This window comes from Pogona vitticeps, chromosome 5 (genome assembly GCF_051106095.1).
Source record: "Pogona vitticeps strain Pit_001003342236 chromosome 5, PviZW2.1, whole genome shotgun sequence".
Taxonomy (NCBI): domain Eukaryota; kingdom Metazoa; phylum Chordata; class Lepidosauria; order Squamata; family Agamidae; genus Pogona; species Pogona vitticeps.
This window is the reverse complement of record NC_135787.1, coordinates 69,827,149-69,849,585: the sequence shown is the minus strand read 5'-3', so window position 1 is coordinate 69,849,585 and position 22,437 is coordinate 69,827,149. Positions and strand designations below refer to the sequence as shown.

The following is a 22,437-nucleotide window of genomic DNA, read 5'->3' as shown; positions in this document are numbered from 1 at the left end:
TAATTTTAAAAATATTGTGAGCTTAAATGCAGTAAAATTAGCCCAGTGATTCCCAACCTTTCGTCCCCAGGTGTTCTTGGACGAAAACTCCCAGAAGCCTTCACTACAAGCTGTACTGGCCAGGATTTCTGGGAGTTGTAGTCCAAGAACATCTGGAGACCCAAGGTTGAAAACCACTGGTAAGTTGTACAGCACCTTGAACATCTTGCAGCAACAAGGCTTAGCATTTTTCTTGGAACTGCTTGTTTATTTATTTATTTATTTATTTATTTTAATTAATTAATTAATTAATTAATTAATTGATTGATTGATTGATTGATTGATTAATTAGTTAATTAATTCATAATCTACTGTTGTGCAAAAAAAGACATTTAAGGAAGCCAACCATAATGCAGTGCAGTTTCAAAACAAAACCTTGTTTTTTTAAAAAAACCCATAAAAACAAATATTAAGAACATAAATATAATCACAACAATAAAAGACCTGCACAGACCTCCCCTTTAAGAGAAGAGCAGTTTATAGGCCAAACACCTAATGTAATAATAAAAATGTGCTGTCAAGTTATTTCTGACTTATATTTCCAGGGTTTGCTAGATATTTATTTATTTATATTATATTTTATTTTATTACATTTATACCCCGTCCATCTAGACGAATGCTCTACTCTGGGCAGCATTACAAATTTTAAAAACAATAGAACCAGTAAACATGCAAAAATCCAAGATGTGAAAATGTAAATATTAAGATACAGCAGGAGGGAAAGCCTGCCCAAATAGCCAAGTCTTGAGTTTACTTCTGAAGACACCCAGAGAGGGAGCCAGGTGGATTTCCATGGGCAAGTTGTTCCAGAGGCGAGGGGCCACTGCCGAAAAGGCCCAGTTCCTTGATCTTTCCTTCAAGGCCTCCCTCATTGTTAGCCCCCCCCCCCAGTCACCTGGCTTGGCTGGAACAAGTGACTCTGGCAGAACTGGGTGGGAGAAGGTGCTCCAGATATTGAGGTCCTAAACCATTTGGGGCTTTATATGTTCAAGCACTTTGAAATCAACACAGAAACGAATGGGCAGCCAATGCAAGGCAGCCAGCGTGAGGGAAATATGCTGGTACCTTTTCACCCCAATCAGAAGTCTGGCTGCCGCATTTTGTACCATCTGAAGTTTCCATGTCAGTCTCAAAGGCAGCCCCACGTAGAGCGCATTACAGTAGTCTAATCTTGAGACTATGAACGCATGGACCAACATAGTGAGTGCCCCCACATCAAGATAGGGACACAGCTGGGCAATCCGCCAAAGGTGGAAATGTGCGGAATGGAGCACTGACGACACTTGTGTCTCCATGGTGAGTGCCAGGTCCAGATGTACACCCAAACTGCAAACCTCACTCTTGGTGGTAAGAGTCACCCCCCCCCAAGAGGAAAGGGAATTTCCTAGACCACTGATGTCTGGGGCCCCCACCAGAAGGACCTTCCTCTTGCCCGGATTCAGCCTCAGTCCATTCACCTGCACCCATTGCTGAACAGCCCCAGGCAGCACTCAAGGGACGAAACAGCATCCACTGTTGTTGGAAAAAAGGAGATGTAGAGCTGAGTATCATCAGCGTACTGATGACACAAAGCCCCACATCCCCTGATGACCCCTCCCAGCGGCCTCATATAGATGTTGAACAGCATTGGAGAGATAATCGAGCCCTGCGGGACCCCACAGTTGAGACTCCATGGGGCTGAGAAACTCTCACCAATCTGCACTCTCTGGGGACGGTCCTCCAAGAAGGAACGGAGCCAGGCCAAAGCCAGGCTACTGATTCCCAACTTGGAGAGCCTTCCCAGGAGAATACCATGGTCGCTGATATCAAAGGCAGCTGAGATGTCGAGAAGGACCAGCAGAGACATTTTGCCCCTGTCGGCCTCCCTCAGCAGGTCATCAAACAGGGTGACCAATGCTGTTACTGTGCCATGGCGTGGCCTGAAGCCTGACTGGAATGGATCTAGGGCATTGGTTCCCTCCCATCACATAAGACCTTCTTCCCTCCCTCCAGGTGCCTGGCCCTGGCAAAAATGCTGACTGGGTTAGTAGTGGGGGAAAAGGAATGCACCCCATGAACTCTGTGCATAGAGGTTTGAGTTTTAGTCCTCTGTGTCTCCACACGATGAGATGAAGAGAATCGTATGCCATTCATTTATTCATTTATTCATTTATTCATTTATTTATTCATTTATTTATTCATTTATTTATTCATTTATTTATTTATTTATTTATTTATTTATTTATTTATTTATTTATTTATTTATTTATTTATTTATTTATCCTGCCCATCTAGACCAAGGCGGTTTACAAATTTAAAAACAATAAAACCAAAAACCAAAAAGTCCAAGATCTAGTTCCCAATTGGTGTTTGCTTTTGTTTTTGGGGAAGACGTGTGAGTGACAGAATGGGTGGGGGGAAAGGATAGTTGTTTCTGTATGGTCTTTCTCCTTGAAAGTGGTGAGCATGTATGAGAAAGGGACAAGTTGTGTGTGTGTGTGTTTGTGTTTTTATAAGGGACTCTTCCTCTGGCCATTCCCTCCACCACCTTTGGCCATGCCCACCCTAAGCATTCATTCTCCAGCCATCACCCATGACCACAGACAGCTAACAGAAGCCAAAGCTGGCCCACTGGCACAGCTACCAGTGCATTAGAGGACAATAGGACAAGGATGATTTTTAAAAAGTGACCAAATTTGCATAAAATCTGGATATGCTCATTGAAGTCAATAGATACAGATATAGACATAATTACAATGAAAATAGTTGATATGCTCTTAAGGAGCATGCAAAAAAGTACAGGGGAATGAAATGGATGAATCTGAATGTGGAAAATACAAGATTGTTTATCACAATCAGGAATGTGATGTTCAAAAATGTCACATAAGAATGTTAGAATCAATCTTCGGAAATGTTATATTCAAGCAGATATTGATGACTCAGGGAGAGAGACTGAGGGGTGGGGAGAGAAATAATACAGATGTATAATTGCAATTGTGGAGTTAAACAGTGGTTGTTGTTTCTCTTTATAACACAGAATGTATGTAAATATATAGAAATTGCCAGCAGTTGTCTCTGGCATCTTCATTTAAGAAAATCGACAAATTTAAATTATTTTTCTATGCATAAGTATTATTTTTATCACCTGTGGGGGGAAATACAGAAGTGGAATCATTTTGTAAAGGGATATGACAACAGTTTACTATAAGGAATGTTTCTAGTCATATTGCTGACTTTTAGACAACCTCTTTTGTACCCCACTGTCTTACCATCTCCCTAGTACAAAAGAGAGGAAATGGAGGTGTGAGTTAAGCACAGAATTTAGTTCTTGTAACATCTCCCTCCATTTATAGATAGGCATTTTCTTACAAAGATGTTCAGTGCTGGGGTAACAATGGAGGAAATATTGGGAAGAGGAGGAACACTGGGGCAAGGTTGGAGAGAAAGATGCAGCTATTGGGAAAGCCAGAAAGGTAAGAAGGGGAAAGTGTTTTCTTGGCTTTTCCCATGCATAGCAGGATCCAAATGAGACGACACCCCTGCAAATGGAAGAATGTCCTTGAAAATGGCAGACTCCTGACATTGCCACCCTATAGCCCACCCTTACCGATATATGATTGTGGGATAATTTCTGACCACTAGGCATAGTACTGTAACTGTTTACTGCATCAAAGGCAGCATCCCTCTCAATATCAGACTGGTTTTTCCATGGGCATCTATATGGTTCAGAATGTGGTAGGTCTTTGGTGTGAGGATTAAAGCAGCTCTTCTTTTTTTCTAAAAAGAACTCTAGCTATTTGGGCTGTTGTGCAAACATGAACAGCAGCCTTTATGGATTCAAATGAACAGACATATAGCAGCTGGCTTTATTATTGGCAATGGAAATTAAGACGTTTCCTTTTGGCCGTGGCTGTCCCCTCCCCACTTCCCCCCCTTTTGTACCTGAGCCAGATGGTGGGCACACAGAACAGATTTTTGTCTAGCAATCCTTGGAGTTGTCTCCAGACAGAGATGAAGCCCCTAAAGGAAGACACTAACTGGGAATGCCAATAGATCAAAGCCTTTCACTACTTGAGGGAGCACATCTTCTAGAAATGTGCTAAATATATAATTTAATTTTGCCCAAGAATATGACAGTAAGAAAGATGCTGTAAAGGGGTCTTTAGCCCAAGCACCGGAAACTGCCACACCCCTGGGAGCTAATACTATTCATTACATTAACGGGCATGCGGAAACAGTTACTATGCCAATCAAATTACATGTGGACCAACCCTTTGAAAAGAAAGAAAGAAGCTGGAAAAATTCAAAAGGGATGGGCATAAATCTGGATAGTAAGCTGCACTTCAGCAGCTATTGTTCTCTGACATTTCACTACCTCCATTCCATTCTTTAAAACAACTTTTCCTTGTTATGGTCTACTGCTGTTCCAGTACTTTCTTACCAGAGGGCATTTGTATGAAAGTCATCAGCTAACCCTAGTCATGAAGAAAATATAAGAAAAACAAAAAGTAGGGCAAGCCCATTAGAGGCTGATGAGAAAGCAGAATTCATTACAAGCAGGAACATGTTCTGAACCACTGCAGTGGCAGAATGGGGTTTCTTCTAGAAATACATGACAGTCAGTTTCCTCACAGTGGCCTGCTTTTATGGTTCTTGTGTGACTCTCATTAAATATACAATTAATCTTTCATGTTCCTCACAGCATGACAGTTGGATATTTCTTGGAGTATAAAAACTTGTATGTGTACCTCAGGAAGTTTGTGTGAGAGAGCAGTGTCATCATAGAGAAGTCATTGCTTGTTTGTTACATATAGTTGTTTTTGTTGTTGATTTTCTCATTGTTTTCTGCTGTGTGTTTTGTTCATGGAGAGGCATAACATTACAAATTAATTAATAGCCTGTAACCATAAACTGAACAAATTTCTGCACATTTATTGGAATAATATTTCTTTTCATTTTTAAGTTTGAGTCTCCTGAGTCACAGTCTTATCTGTTTGCAGTGTTAGTTATGAGTCATACAGAGCCTTTGGGCTGCTTTTTACTAGGTGGGTCACAAGTTCAGAGCTTTGAAAAGTTACTTTTTTGGATTAATGCTCCTAGAATAGTGTACTCTCTATACTACCTAAGGAATCAAAAGGCAATATAAAATTGAAGGAACTATTGAGTACAATAGCGCCTTACAGTTGTAGGGTGCTATAAGTATCTGGGAATAATTTTCCATTCTACCAGATCTTGGTCCCCCCCATACTAATTTTGCAGCAACTAATGCACAGAAAAGTGCCACAGAATTAATTAGGTTCTTTTACAGTTACACCAAAGGGGGACAACATGTGCCATCTGTGCTACAAGTACAGTATTCAAGGCAAAAAAAAAGCTCTGTGGCTCCCAAATATTTGCGCACTCTCAACATGCAACACCTCGAGCTGGTACAGACAAAATTCTTGAGGGCTGTTTGTGCAGTTCCCTCATGCACTTGGCAACACAACACTGAGGTTGGAGGCAGGGTTTGTTTCTATTAGAGCACAGGCAAAGATTCAGATGTTCAATTATTGGTGAAAGTTAATTTTTGCCCGGTAGGTTTGGTACCATTGATATTATTAGACACTTTCTACTTGGAATGGAAGTGTTTCCTGAGTATGGCATTGACTCAGATAGGTTTTTCTCCAGCGTTCTCATAACAATGGGTTGTGCAAATGCTAAAGCAGTCATAAAACACAGGATATAGAACTACAAGAACACTTAGGCTTGCCAGACAAACTCAGTGCAATAGGAAATGGAAGCTTTAAACCTCCTGTTTGTCTGTCCAATTTAACACTCCCTAAGTTTAGGCAAGGTCGGAAGACCAGCAGTCGTAAGATCGAATCCACACGATGGAGTGAGTTCCCATCGCTTGTCCCAGCTCCTGCCAACCAAGCAGTTCGCAAGCATGTAAAAATGCGAGTAGATAAATAGGTATCACTTCGGTGGGAAAGTAACAGCGTTCTGTGTCTAGTCGTGCTGGCCACGTGACCATGGAAATTGTCTATTGACAAATGCTGGCTCTATAGCTTGGAAACCGGAATGAGCACCGTCCCCGAGAGTCGAATATGACTGGACTAAATGTCAAGGGGAACCTTTACCTTTACCCAAGTTTAGAAGAGCCTTCACTCTAGTGAGATTCAATCTCCTGCCCTCTAAACTTTTAGAAGGAAGATTTCAAGGTATCCCCTATGCTGAACGTTTATGTCCATGTAATGGAGAAGAGACTGAATCTGTGGGACATGTTTTGTTACAATGCTCATTTTATCAAGACCTGCAAAAATCTTTTCTCTTTTTTCCATTCTACACAAATTTCCTGGGAGAAATACAAATTTCTATACATGTATAACTTTGCTGCTTTCAGACAAAGTCCCAGACATTACCCTACATGTGGCTATATATTGGGCTGCTGTAATATCATACCGTAGCCTCCTATCCTTGTGAGGCTACTGGTTGCCCTGGCCTAATGTTATGATAATGAACCTTCAATGACGCAGTAATAGCTTTTGGCCTGTGTTTAATCTGTGCTTGTTTACTACGTTAAAGGAAGATGTTAACATGGACGTTAATGTTTCAAAATGGATCGCCTGTTTTTTAGAGGTTATGGAAATTATATTTTAATTGTAATGTATTTTAATTGTAATATATTGCTGGTCTTAGTCCTTAAGTAAACAATTGATTGATTGGTCTCTATAGGGCCCAGTGCTGCTTATGTGGGAAGAATGTGGGGATTTGAAGGTGGAAGGCCAAATGCATGGTGACGGTTCAAAGCTTCATGTCTCTTCAGGCAAGCTTTTCCTTAGTGACTATTAGGAGAGGTTTCCAAATAGGGTTGTTTGTATTTCTGTTGCTTCTAAATTTGCTTTTAGTAATGCTTTTACCTAACATTTTAAATATAATGTTAATTCATTTTAAGTATTTGAATAATTTCCTCTTTTAGCTTTTATTTTTTTTAATGATGTAGGAGAAAGGTGGGGTAAAAAAATATTTTCAATAAACAAATGAAGATGTTCATGATTAAATGGCAGATGAGTACCGCAAAGAGCCTCGTTTGGGGCTGCGTGCTTTATGTATGTGATAATAACCATGTGTATGTGTGACCTCAGTCTTCTTGACCTAAAGTGTAATACGTGTCAGCAGTAACATTGCTGGGGAGAAGGGCGGAGCGGATACTGTCCTCTGTGTCTTCCTTGAATGGCACATCTGTATTGCTCATTTCCTTCTTAACCTGATTGGGAAATCAAGGGATATGGACCCAAGTGTCAGAAAATCAGTGTCTTAATTGAAGGGCTTGGATGGGGAGGGGCTTTGTATGTGGACCTAAACCTGTCCCTTTCTGAAGCATCCCAGCTCTGACTAAAAAACAGGTGGAGCAACAAGGGAGCCCTCTTTCAAATCTCTTCTGGGGAAGCCGTTTACAACGGCAGTGGGAACATGAGTCTGGAAGGCAGCTGCAACTCCACTCCTAAGGGGACAGCTTTTTAGGGTGGACACTGTTTGTCAGGGTGCAGGATGCAGCCGGCTCCTGTATGTGGGCCTTTTTCTTTCCCCAAGCATAAGCTGACACAGACAAGCTTTCGTGCCTCACACTGCCTTCATTCATTAGGGAAAGACAGAGGGCTGATTATGGACTCTGTCCTTTGTGTCGATCGGTTCACCTGCCAGGCTTGCCTTTCTGTTTCCTGCGCAGTGGAACTCCAGCCACAAACAGGCATGTGTTGCACCTTTCCCATGAATTAATAATTTAATCCATCATTATTGGATATTGTTTTCCTCAGCCTTTCGTGTTTCGTTCTGGGAGAAACCATAACACCCTTTCATTGTGTTCATGGTCTAATGTAATTCCTTTTTTAATCAATAGAACCAATGTTAAGTATTGGGCTTGTCACTGTTGCTAGGTCTGGAGACGGACAATAATTTATACACAGAATTCAAAACGGCAAGATAAAGTCACCATTGCCTGTAATGGAGTACATACATACTTGCTTCCCACTCATATCCATCTTGTTTAATCTCTGGTCAAATCATTTCTTCTCTGTTTCATTGTCTCTGAGAAAACTGTATTGTGTGTCACTGGTAGTTTGATCCTGACCTGAACAGTTTTCACAATGTAATCCGCCTTTCTTCCCCTTCTGTAGATGTAAAGGAGCCTCTCATTATGGCCTTACCAAGGAACGGAAGCGGCGTTCGCAGGATGGCTCTCCTGATTCGAACCCTGCTCTGACTGTGGCCGCGCTTGGCCCAGAGTTCTCTGCTGCCGCCACTATAGCCTTAATGACTGATGAGCCAGGCTTAATAAATCCAGCCTTCAGCACCACCTCAGACGACAGTCAGTCAGGAGCCGCCTCTACAGATCTTCACAGAAGCAGTCAAACAAGATGTAAGACCCAAAGAGGCGTTCACTCCATTTCTGCTCAATTCAGAGCTTGAAAAAGTTACTTTTTGGGTCTACAGCTTTCAGAATTCTTCCAGCTAGCATGGTCATAGGCACGCAGATTAGGGGATTCTGGGAGTTGTGGTTTGAAATGGCAGTTTTTTAAATTCTGTTCCAAACAACTTTCTTATGTTAATCTTTACATGTCATAATACATTTTAAATTATTTTTAAAAAGGAAAAAGAGAAGAGTAACAAAATTAGATTTAATAGCTGGGGGGGGTCTTGAAACTTCCTTCAGCTTCTTATGCTATGAGGCTAAAAAAATAATAATAAGAAGAAGAACATTCATTAATTATTTTGGAACTTAAAAAAAAAACAAAATTAGCAGGGTTTCAGGAAACAAAGAAGGAGAGGGAGGAAGGAGATTGTTATTATATGGACTGCAACTAAATATGATGCTGATATGATCCTATTGTGAATAGATATTTTGGATTTAATTATGATTTGGGGCAGTTTGGTGCCACAAACATTCCACTATATTACATTACTCTTTTACTTCCATTATATTTCTGTACTTTATATGTAGGGTGTCCAGGAAAAGATCTAAAGCTCATGCCTTTGTACTTCTCGGTTGAAGCAAGAGTAATGACAGGCATAAACCCTATGGAGTTTTACAAGTCATATGTCTTATCTCATTTTTCAAATAATGCAAAGAGTGGTCCGGTGGGCCAGATAGGCGGGGTATAAAACAAACAAACAAACAAACAAACAAACAAAGAAAGAAAGAAAGAAAGAAAGAAAGAAAGAAAGAAAGAAACAAACAAACAAACAAACAAACAAACAAACAAACAAACAAACAAATAAATAAATAAATAAATAAATAAATAAATAAATAAATAAATAAATAAATAAATGTTTCTCTTCAGCTACTTTTTATTGCTGTTTTAATCTGGTTGCCTCCGCATATATGTTTTCTCTTACACTGGGCAGTGTAGACATCTTTTCTCTTACACTGGGCAGTGTAGACATCTTATTTTCTTTATTCAGTGCTATTTCACATAACCATTATCTAATTATCTACGTAGAATCTGATTTCTTTGTGAGAATTGCTGATACCCTATTGCATTTTTAAGTAGAGCTGAAGACACAGAACTGAATAAGAACTGCTACGGCCAGGACTGGTGGCAAATAGTTTTGAACCAGTTTGGAGAACAGATCAGTATTTTGCTGAGCTATTTGTTAAACACAATATTTTACCCTTTTGCAAATCTGAATTTTGCTGCAAAAGTCTGAAAATTTAGCTAAACTTAGTAGTAGTTAGGAGCAACAGTAGCGTAAATTGATTAATTTTGATATTTTACCTTAACTTAGCCCCTGAACAAAATAAAGAAATGTGTGAAGTTAATTCAGGAGGCCACACATGTGGTAAGTGGAGATGGCTGGATGTGTGATCTTTATCAGTTTTGAATGGGCCCATTCAAAGTCCATCTCAAAGTTCATGTTTAATAAGCACAAAATTATATTTAAAAACATTTTAAATATGTACTTTTGAACATGTTTTCTCACACAAAATACAATTTCCACATTATTCTTCTTAAAGTACACATGTATATGCTTAGAATTGCAGAGCTGGAAGGGATTCCTAACATATATTCAAATCTGCCAAACCATAAGAGACAGGCAGAACATGAGAGGCCATGTGTCATGGGGAAGTTAATTCTTATTTCAACACTATCTTTATTGACAACAAGAAGTATTTTGGTTTTACCAGTTCTGTAGCCAAACTGAAAAAATTATTTATTTTCCCTCTCTTTCTCCTACAGCTCGACATTTTGAACGCTCCACTGTAAGAAGCAGGTCTTTTAAAAAGATTAACAGAGCTTTCAGTGTTCTTCGAAGGACAAAAAGTGGCAGTGCCGTTACTAACCACTCTGAACGGGGACAAGAGAATGTTGAAAATTTTATTGCCTCAGAAGAAGGTAATGATTTTTACAGCCTTGTTGACTTAAGCCTCAATTTCTTATGAAATGCAGTTCTTACAATTTTGCATTTTATAATACTTGCTTACTTTATTTTAACCTATAACACATACACAAAGAAGAAAACCTATTTTGTTATGTATAATATGGGGATTTTCCAGTAGAATACATGAAATAGAAATAAGACTGAGGTAGGAATATTAGACCTGTCTGTCCCTTGAGATGCTGATTGCTGATATGTTCTTCTGTGCAACAAGAGTTTGACAAGCTAATGCTATGGGATACAATCCTGTTCACTTAAAAGAATGCAGAAGAACAATTGTGTGTTGTCTCTCCTGCAGGCAAGGCTTCCCTTCACACAACTGGTCACACACTGGTTGCAAAATCAGGTGCATGGCTGAGTGCACAAAAGATAGCTGGGATGAGATGAAAAACTGCTGAGCAAATGCCATTTGGTGCATGGCTTTTTGTAACAGGATTTGGGCCGTCTTCTTTTATGCGTTCACAAGAGGAACCCTCAGTGAATTTTGCCATTGCTTGGAGATCTTGATCAAGCCAGTTTAACTTCTGCTGATTGTATAATAGATTTCAGGGCTGCCCCCATTGTTAGACATGGCAAAGCAACTGCCTGAGGCAGCACATTTGGGGTTTAGTAGGGACATGGTGGTGCTGTGGGCTAAACCACAGAAGCCTGTGCTGCAGGGTCAGAAGACCAAGCAGCCGTAAGATCGAATCCACACGGAGTGAGCGCCCGTCGCTTGTCCCAGCTCCCGCTAACCTAGCGGTTCAAAAGCATGCAAATGCAAGTAGATCAATAGGAACCACCTCGGTGGGAAGGTAACAGCGTTCCGTGTCTAAGTCGCACTGGCCATGTGACCACGGAAGATTGTCTTCGGACAAACGCTGGCTCTATGGCTTGGAAACGGGGATGAGCACGGCCCCCTAGAGTCGAACATGACTGGACAAAAATTGTCATGGGGAACCTTTACCTTTACCTTTAGGATACCCATATCTGCTAGATATTGGTTCTAGTCCCCCTATGGATACTAAAAACTGTGGATAATAGTTAATGAGAGAGAGAGAGAGAGAGAGAACATGGTAAAAGGAAAAAACAAAAAATATTTTAACACACATTATCAGAACTGGCCATGAGAGGGCGCCAGAGACCATGCTACTGTATATTGTTAGTTACAGTACTTGATTTGTTACTATTGTATTTTTACTACTAGGAATTGTGAGACATTCTACCAGAATATGTGCCAAAGTACCTTGGCTGTATATTGGTTCCTGAGTTTAGAGGTGAAAATTATTGCTCTGAGTTAAAGAGCAAAATGTCTTGCAGTCCTTCTGACAGTCTTTGTTCTGTTCATTAGAGGATGATAGAGATTCCCCCCCCCCAAATTCAGAGAAGGGCTTTCTTTCCACAGATACAGAGCACTGAGAACATTCACACATGCATATGTTGACGTGCACACATCCAGAGCATTGTTTCCACTAATCTGTGGAAACTCCCTCTGTTACAGCCAGATCCTACAGTTTTATGCTAACATCTCAGGCAGATATTCAGGTGTCATGTTGAGAATTTACATTTTGATGACAATCTGAGCAACTCTGAACACATCAAGGCTTAGGTCAGGTATACAAATAAAGCAGAGCATGAGGTTATTATACACATTGCTCAGCTCATATGAAGAATAAATGATAGCTCAGAGCTGGACCCCATTACACTTCTACTATAGGCAAAGACTGTGGCTTTACAAAAAGAATTCCTGGAGAGTTAGCATTTGAAGAAACCACATTTAAACAAAGCCCCAAATTCCTGCTGGCTGTCAGCTGTTCCCATCTAGTTTCCAGAATCATTCACATCCATCAAAATTGATATTCGGTTTAATCTTGTCAAGGTTCAAGAGCTGGCTGCTGCTAAAATTATATTTCCTATTTCATGCTTTCCCTGAGTTCAGCTGTAGTTCAGATGATTTAGCTGCCAGTATTATTTTAACTTTCCTTTTGGTAGCTGTCAGCTTAGATTCAATTTATGTCTAGACGTATGTCCTCTGACAATAAACATTTAGTCAACGTGTGGTTTCAAAAGATCCAGGTTTGTCCCTTTGTCCAGTTCTGTAGAGAAGGATTTCAAAGAGAATGGCCACCAGGGAATAAGTAACAGTTCAGTGTTTCTGGAGTCACCAGAGCTCTCAAAGTTAGAACCATGAGAGTCACTGTACCAATATACAACCCATACATTTTAAAGGCAAGTAATAATTTAGTTCTTTTAGTTTCTTAACCTTCTGCCTGTTTGGATTCTATCTTCATCCATCACATTGCCATGCACTGAGTGTATCCCTTAAGTAAAAGAGGGTGGGATGGTCAGTTAGTAGAAAAATATAGTTCTCTGGAAGTTATACCACTAAGGTTTATTCTTATCTTCTCAGGGACAGAGACGTCTTGACACTATTATGCCCCTCATCTGAATATTTCGATCACCATTCATATACAGTGGGGTCTCTACTTAAGAACGTCCCTACTTAAGAACAATTCCACTTAAGAACAGCTCCATTTGCTAAATTTTGCTTCTACTTGAGAACAAAAATCCAGATAAGAACAGGAAAAAAAAACTTTCCTGCTCTTTTTTTAACCTTAGGTCATCTTAGGTTAAAAAAAAGTTCTCCCCCTAGTGGTAGAGTACGTATTAACCAGCTTTGCATTAGTTCCTATGGGAACTAATGCTTCAATGTACGAACGCACCTCTACATAAAAAAAACAGCCAGAACGGATTAATTGGTTTTCAGTCCATTGCTTGAAAATTAGCTTCGTCAGAAGTGCTTTTAACACTGTTCCCTGACCTAAGCGGGAAAAAAGAAAAAAAATCCCCCTCTAGTGGTAGAAGGCGGAATAGCAGCTTCCCATTAGTTTCTATGGACGGAAAAGAGCAGATACGGATTAAATAGTTTTCAATGCATTCCTATGGGAAATGCAGATTCTACATAAGAACTTTTCCACTTGAGAACCACCTTCCAATACGGATTAAGTTCTTAAGTAGAGACCCCACTGTACTGCCTCTCCTCCGAGAAGCTCAGAGTAGCGTGCACAGTTCTTACCCATTTTATCTTCACAAAAATCAAATTAGGTAGGTTTAGCTGGGAAATAGCAAGCTGGACTATAGTTGTTTAGTGAGTTTCATGGCTGAATGCAAATTAGAATTGGAGTCTTCCTAGGTAATGACCAGGATCCTAAGCATTTTATGATATAACCTCTCACCAATCTTGTACACACACACATTTGCTGTTGCAGCAGAAATTAGGCTGAATATTGGCTGAAAACCTATACGTTACGATGTAACATAAAGTAAAGTCAGCTTAAGTGTGCAATTGATCACATGACTCTTATCACAACTGTTGCATGGCATGAAGGCGGAAGTCCTTTGTGAATCACTCTTCTGTCCTGCTGCACTTTTCACTATTGCCACTTCAGCTTCATGTTGTATATGCAAAACTGTACAACAGAATTTCAGCCACTGTATTCTAATCAGTGCTATTTAATTTATTACTTTTGAGGTGTTGTTTCCATAGACTGCTTCTGCTCAATAGTGCCCATTTTGAATGGAGTCAGCTCAAAAAATAGTTAGGAAGGGCAGTATGTAAAGCATCACAGGGACATGGTGGCACTGCAGGTTAAACCACAAAGCCTCTGGGCTACAAGGTTGAAAGATCAGCAGTTCGAATCCACGCAATGGAGTGAGCGCCCGTCACTTGTCCCAGCTCCTGCCAACCTAGCAGTTTGAAAGCATGTAAAAATGCAAGTAGATAAATAGGTATCACCAGGGTGGGAAGGTAACGGTGTTCTGTGTCTAGTCACGCTGGCCACGTGACCACGGAAACTGTCCAAGGACAAATGCTGGCTCTATGGCTTGGAGACAGGGATGAGCACCGCCCCCTAGAGTTGGACACGACTGGACTAAATGTCAAGGAGAACCTTTACTTTTACCTTTACTTTTAATTCACAGTGTGCATTAAAGATGATGATGATGATGATGATGATGATGATGATGATGATGATGATGATGATGATGATGATGATGATGATGATGATGATTGGTCACCTACTTGTCCTGATTCTCTGGATGTTTTGCTGGAAAGACTTGGCTTTTGATATGGTACACATTGAGCACGAATTCTAGCTCTCTTCACTGAATGGGAACAGTGAAAGGATTGGATTATTTTATAGCAGAAATTATATGAACAAACAACTATAACCTCTGGTCTGGATCCTTGTCGCTCAGTGTTTGTTAAGGCCTGTTCCTGCTCACCATACTTAATACCTCATTGTGAATGGGTATCTTCCAAATGGCCTTGAAAACAGCAATTATATTATTAAAGAATGGACAGGAGGCAATTGTCTAGTTATTGGCCTGTTTCCAACCATCCCTTTTTGGATAAGATAGTTGAGGCTGTCCTACGTTGGGCACATCATGAGAAGGCAGGGTTCTCTGGAAAAGACAACAATGCTGGGAAAGGTGGAAGGCAGCAGGAAAAGAGGAAGACCAAATACGAGATAGACTGACTCCCTAAAGGAAGCCACAGGCGTGAGTCTATCAGAGCTGAGCAGAGCTGTTGATGACAGGATATGTTGGAAATCACTCATTCATAGGTTTACCAGCCTTTGATGTGATGGATAAATGATGGTAGAAATGACATGACGGCACATAACAACGCCAAAATTGAAAAGGTGGTAGCAGAGCAGCTCCAGAAATAGCTGGAGGATATTGACCCTTGACCCTTTTCCCTTTGGCTTCCCATCTGGCTATGGTACTGAGAAAACTATGGTAGCCGTGGTGGACGGCCTCCTTTGCTATCTGGACAAGGGGAATCTTCCTTGTTAATATTGTTAGATCTTTCAGCAGTCTTTGATATGGTGGGTCATGATATTGTATTGAGCAGATTGGAGAGACCAGTAGTGCAGTGGATTCCATCTTTCCTGTGAAAGAGGACCCAGAGAGTAATGGTAGAGGATTGTATAACTGCCTCTTGAGAATTTTCATGTGGAGTCCTGCAAGGCTTGGTTTTAGTTCTAATGCTCTTCAACATACACATGAAACCAATGTTGGAGATAATCCATAGCTTTGAAGTTAGGTGCCATTAATATGCTGATGACACCCAACTATAGCTTACATTAACGAAGCAACCAGAGGCAGCTGTAACAGTACTTGGTCATTGTCTGAAGGTTGTAATCAAGTGGTTGGAGACCAACAAACTGAAGGTGAATCCAAACAAGAGGACATGATACTGGTCACTTGGCAACTGACAAATCCAACTGTTACTTCTCTAATGACTGAGAGGGAGGAAATTCCCCTTGTGAACCATGTAAGGTGTTTGAGTATATTATTATACCCAACACTCTTCTTGGAGAAATAGGTGAGAATGTGGCCAGATCAGCATTTTATCACCTAACCCGGTTCAGAAACCTTCTCCTTACTTAGAAAAGGCCTATATGACCATACTGATCCATACAACGGTAGCCTCAAGATTAGGCTATTGTATTTTTTTCTAGGTGGGACTACCTTTGAAGACAACTCAGAAGCTGCAACTGGTACAACACAAGGCAGTAAGATGCTTCCTGTTTTGATCATATAACACCTATTTTGCATCAGCTGCATTGGTCGCCAGTGGTTTTCCTGGTTCAATTCAAGATGTTGTTAACTATCTTTAAAGTTCTACATACTTCTTGGAAATTCTCTACCCACATGAACCTTCACTCCAAATAAGGTCATCTGGAATTGCCCTTCAAAAGGTGTCAACTACCAAAACATTCCAGCTTGAGTATATTTGAAAAAGATCCTTCCATAATGTTGCCCCCATGCTCTGAAATTCTCTTCCTGAGTCACTGTGAAGTATGACATTCCTGCAGGGAAAGGCAAAGTTATTGCAGCAGTAGGTTTTTGGAGTCTAGAAACTGCTTTTCCACCATTTATGTTGCATGCATTTTTATGTTAACGTTTATGTTGTTGTTAGGTTTTATTGTATTTTATCATTTATACATAGTATTTTATTATTGTATGTATTTTGTCTTGTATACTGGTCTGGATCCCTTTGAAGAGAATAACGCCATATACAGTAGATGAAAATAATAAACAAACAAATAAACAGTAATTTGCTGTAACTGGCAGATTCATACCTATGAAAATTATGGAGCTGAGTGGTGTAAGAACTAAAAATATAACAAACCAAATAATTTATGCTACAGATAGGTCAAAATTGGGGCCAGACAATGTCTGTGAAGGCCGTTTGGATTCTGGGTTACAGTAAGCAGGCCGAATATGGGGGAAAATGTCAGCAGCAATTTCAGTGGAGCAGACAGATGACTTGGTGATGAGCAGAGCATAAATAGCTAGATAACCAAAGAAATCTGGTTGGATTTCCAGTGTTTAAGATGTCATTGATTTAGCTTGCTTTCACAAAGCAGATAGAGGAGCAAAGGGGAATGTGATTACTGATCCAACAAAATAGGATTTTACTTGAATTAGTACAGATCTTTTTTTACTTCAAAATAATGACAACTGAGCAATTCTATCCAAAACTATTGGGGATGGGGGAACATGCACACACATATACCTATCTCCTGGAGAAGATTTTAAGGAATTTAAAACACCTGCTTCTTAGGAATCAACTTGACTAAATAATATAGCAAATGCCACCTGCTTTCCATGCCACCATAATGACTGATTATCTGTAAATGAATACAGCAGGAAAGCAACTTGCAGAGATAAATGTGCAAATGAGAGCACCTTGAATGAAGATAGCAAACTTGCACAGGCTTGCTTACAACTTTTAGGGCTAGCTTCTTCCTTGTTATCAGGAAGCAGGATCTGCAGCTTCAAGACAGAGAGCTTCCTCTTTCTTGTTTTGGCAGTTCATCAGTCTACAATATACGAAATGGAAGTTTAAGAACGCAGAGAAAGGTATGCAATGGTCAGAGTTTTCCCTTCACATTAAAACATTACAAATATGATGGGAAATTCCTAATAAAAAGAATTACAGCTCTGGAGACAGGAAGACAGAGTTGGCATTTGGGATAGAGTGATTTTTGAGTTTTTGTCATTTTCTCTTGTTGAAGGGCAAAATAAGTAGCAGCACTAACAGATTTTTATGAGGGGGAAGCCTGCTTATTCTAACAGGAGCTGGCCTTGTCTGCATATGGTAAATCAGTCTGCTATAGCTCTGCAGTTTTGTCAGCTGCGAGTTAGCACAGGTTCATTTGCTTGTTGATATCTCAAGCCTGTAGCACAGAAAGATTAGTGTGTCTGGAAGGATAAGTTTGTAAAATACATATTTCTCTTGCTGCGTAAGTGTGTGTGTGTTATTCCCCAAGCCAAGCAGCATTCTGTGGAATTCAACATTTATTGATTTTGAAATATTTCAAAATTAAAAATATATACAGTAGTACAGTGCAGTAAAATATTCTGTTTTGAAATATAGATTTTCGTAGCTGAGACTTGTTTTGTCTTTGAAGCACTAAAAAGAAATCTTATAAAGATAAAAAATGACTGAAGAAGCTACTTGGATGATGTAAGGAGGGGGGGAGAGAGAGAGAGACCCCTCTCTCGGGAGTGCCATCCCTCCTGCCGCCCGCTGAGAAAGAAAGCCAGACCCCACCAGTTCCCCCACCCTGGAAAATGAGATCTCCCGGACAGGACCCAGGGGATTTGAAAAGACTCATGATCACAGAACCCAGGACTATCTCGGCGGGTGTGGGAGAGAAAAGGCAGGAAATAGTGGAGGTGGGGTTAGGGGATATAAAAAGGGGGGGAAGGAGAGTTACCGGTAGGCTGGAATTGGATCTGGATGGAAGATTCATGGACAGGGAGGACAGAGATACTGCGAGTCCCCAAAAAAGAAGCAGATGCTTGGACGGGGCGTGAGTTAAACCCCAAGCCATCATACTGGGGTGAACGAGAGACTAAGGAGTGGAGGAAGAAGTTGAGTTAGTAAAGAGAGAGAGTGGAAAGAGAACGGAGGGAGAGGCTACAATGGAGAATTTGGGAGAACCAACAGGGAGAGTTCCTGGAGTCCCGTGGGAGACGGGAGAACCCCCCCCCCCCAGGGAGTGTGACTGGGTGGACATTCGAGAAGAGGACACAATCCCCCTACTGGAAGGAGAGGAGGGATTATTACTGAACACTGAAACCCCACCAGAGTGGCCCGGACCCTGAGATAGCCAGGGTAAAAACCCTTTCGAAGCTGATGACTGGAACCCCCCTTCAGACCTGTTGTCCAAAGGGGAGAATGTTTGGAATGCTTTTGTTGACACCGGACTGTTATTAAATACCCCAATAAATGTTATCCCCATTTCTAAACCCAGAAAAGTGGGTGCATTCTTTGAGAAAGAGTTGGAGCAAACAACTGAACCCTCACAGATGAGTACTGAAACGTTTCAACCTAACAAGAAACAAGTCCAAACTGCCATGACTCAACTTCCAGATAATATTTATTTATTTATTTGATTTTTACCCCGCCCCTCTAGACCATGTCTACTCCTACATGACTGAGAATCTTCACAGATTCAAAATAGCCTTCTACAAAATTGGGAGACTTTCTTTAAGGAGGAATATGGTCTTGTAAGAAAAAAATATTGGTGCCCAAAAGAAAAGATCATGATTATAAAGATGTAGATTACCAAAGCAGTAATAAAATAAAATAAAATCCTTCTTATGTGAAAACAACATTCAAGACTAATCAAATGTGGAATTTTAAACAGAAGAGATCCATCAGTGCTAACAGACTGTTTTTTGAGCTAGGAAGTGATAGCATCCACGAAGTATTGGTGTCATTGCATTCCTTTATATATTCTCTGCCTTTTAGTCTAGATGTGCTTCCAGGGGCAGTCTGGTCACAGATTAATGTTAGAAGCTGTTGGGGGGGCACATGGGGCTGCAGTAGTGGTCACATGGCCTCTTTTATGGATGACATTCTTCCACTTGAAATGGTTCCAAAGGATAATCCTCTTTTTGAAAGAGTTATCCATTTAGGGATTGTCCAGGTCTCATTTAAAGGAACCTAAGGAGGAAGTTTGGGGACCCTGAAATTCCAGTCCCACAATGAGCATCTGGGCAGGAGATCACGTGGTCACTGCCCTTTCCAGTGAAGTGAGATGCCCTGTAGTTCTGTTTAAACTGCAAAATCATTTATAGTTTTGAACTTGTAAAGGTATGGTGGCATATGCAGTTTTATGCAAATCAGTGTTCGTATTTGCTGTCCTTTTTGGTGATGGCTATCATCCTTTGAACTCACCTAAACTGAGCTCACCAAAACGGGATATCATCATGTAGGATAGCAATTCTAAATGGGGCCCTGGCACATTTGAAGAGGGCCATAGATTCATCTGTTTGTGTTGTATCCTTGTCTGAAAATAGCATTTTCATTGTTTGACCGGGGGGACCTGAAACTTGAGAAAATCTCCCAGGAAGTGGGGGGGGGGGGTGAAGGTTGAGAATGGCTGATTTAGGATGGAAGTGTCTTACCACAATCAACATTTTGAACAATGAGCTGCTGACCCAGGCCTTTTCCTAGTAGAGAGAGATTCTGCATCTGCATTTAAACTAGGCCCAGTTTGAAAGATGGAAAGTTTTGCGCTTCCTTATATGGCATGTGCTCTCATGAAGTATTAATCCCAGCCTTCAGTTCCAAACTACAGTCCCAAGGAAAAGTGCATAAGCAGCAGGAGAGACAATTAAAGGGAGGGACAATGCGCTATGCAGTAAAATGATCAAGGGGACTGATCCCAGGACCCAGTGTTGTTGATCAGAATTATGGACCTTGAAATGTCTGAGACATGAATAAATATCTAATGCATACATCACTGTTTATTCAGGTGGGCAGGTTTGGTTTGGTTTCATATGTATGTGTGTGTGTTACTTTGTGTTTGTTTGTTTTGCTGCACATTGATGGTGATTGTGGCAGAACTGAAATACGTAAATACTGCTGAGCTTTCTACTGTGGGAAAAAAAACAACAACATTTCAGCCATCCTGGCTATTTTGTCTTATCAAGTATGAAATTGTGACAGAAATTGGCTTTTGAGATGAACTTCTAGTTGAAAGGACCCCAAAAAATATAGGTTTAAAATGTTTGTAGCCATATTGACCCATTTAAAGAAACAAAACTACCCAGACACATACATACCCCTCAGATTTCAGCAAACATTGTAGTACTCTTCTTCAAGGTTAATACTAGATTAGGCAAGAGGAGAAGGGGACGACAGAGGACAAGATGGTTGGACAGTGTCATCGAAGCTCCCAACATGAATTTGACCTGACTCCGGGAGGCAGTGGAAGACAGGAGGGCCTGGCGTGCTCTTGTCCATAGGGTCATGAAGAGTCAGACATGACTAAACGACTAAACAACAAAAAGACAAAACTATCAAGAAAAGAGGAAAGGCATTTGGGAGGATAGTAGAACATCCTCAGAGCATGCATGGTGTACTGTAATTTCAGAAATTCTAATGCTCAAAATAAAATTTCAGAATTAAAGTAGAAACATTGCTTTCAAGACTCATGGGATTTTAGGTATGGCATGTGTGTTGAGGGAGTTCTGTTATGAGATTGCAGTGGGGTTCCCAATGTTTGGGCTTTGGCAGCACAGTGGTGCCTCGCTTGATGACAATCCATTCCAGCAAAATCGCTGTACAACGAAATCGTCATCAAGCAAAAGTTAAAAAACCCATTAGAATGCATTAAAAACCGCTTGATGCGTTCTAATGAGTGAAATACCTCATCGTCCAGTGAAGATCCTCCATAGGGCGGCCATTTTCCGGTGCCTGTAAAGCAAAAAAGCCCTCCTAAACACAGCGGGGAGCCATTTTGCACAGCGGCCGGCCGTTTTGAAACCCGATGATCAGCTGTTTTCTGATCGTCGTTAAGCAAAAAATCGGTTCCCAAAGCAGGGAACCGGTCGTCAAGCGAAAAAGCCCTTTGAAACATCGTTTTGCGATCGCAGTAGTGACTGGAAAAACATCATTGTGAAGCGATTTTGGCATATAATGAGGTATTCGTCAAGCGGGGCGCCACTGTATAAGGAGAAGCAGTGTGCAAGTCTCAGCGGTTGTATTGTTTGTGACCAGCTCCTGAAAAATATTTGGAATTAGGTTAGTGTATATGTGTAAATAGCTTTATGGTTAGTTTGACCCTCATGAAATAAAAAACAGGTTTCTGATAAATAGCCAGAGTGCAGGTTCCAGAATCCCCCAACTAGCGTGATTATGGTGGCTGAAGAATGATGGATGCATCTCCTGGAAACATATTTTCAACCATCTGTGAATGCTGTTGTAGATCCGCACCCTTAGAGGGTTTTTGTTCTTATTGTTTATTACAGCATTCCACTACCATTTTCATTTGGATCTCTGTCCTCTGCATAAACCACTGATGGAGGTCATAATTATGCAACACACCATTAAATTGTTTGTTGGGCAAAGAAAACTGCTGTATATAAACAAGATAGATTAGAGAATTGATTTCTAGAGATGGAAATTGGTATGTGGTATTCTGACTTCTTTTTAAAAAATATTCTCAGCATCATAAACAAATAAGGCTGTGATTTCATCTCATCCACCTTCAAAATACAACAACTCTGTTAAAAGCCTCGTTGGCTTAGATATAGGAAATCTGCATGTTTTGCAGTTAGATTTATCTATATAAAGTATCAGTGCTAAATAAAGGATTTTTCTGTGTGCATTTCAGCCTTCCCCAGGTTGTATCATCTCATCCCAGATGGTGAAATTACCAGCATTAAGATCAACCGCACCAATTCCAATGAAAGCCTTGCCATTCGGATTGTGGGAGGCAATGAAACGCCACTGGTGCACATCATCATACAACACATCTATCAAGATGGAATCATTGCCAGAGATGGGAGATTACTGCCTGGGGACATGATACTGAAGGTATGTCCTTCCAGAAAAGAATGCAAATGTGAAATGGCTATAATAGTGTAAGTAGAGTACAGGTTCCAGGAGACTTTTCTAATTTGGTTTGCGGGTGTGGCAAGCATAAAAACAGA

The 22,437-nt window shown here is 40.6% G+C and overlaps 1 protein-coding gene across 5 annotated transcripts in view; it reads left to right on the top strand.

Moving 5' to 3' along the window:
- The window catches only part of LNX1 (ligand of numb-protein X 1), a 149,187-nt gene that overhangs the window by 76,627 nt on the left and 50,123 nt on the right, over positions 1-22,437 (top strand). For all 5 annotated transcript variants that reach the window (XM_073001255.2, XM_078394675.1, XM_078394674.1 and 2 more), the window contains 3 exons: positions 8,175-8,416; positions 10,236-10,391; positions 22,119-22,321. In XM_073001255.2, coding sequence (XP_072857356.2) covers positions 8,175-8,416; positions 10,236-10,391; positions 22,119-22,321 — 601 coding nt within the window. The remainder of the gene's footprint in view (positions 1-8,174; positions 8,417-10,235; positions 10,392-22,118; positions 22,322-22,437) is intronic.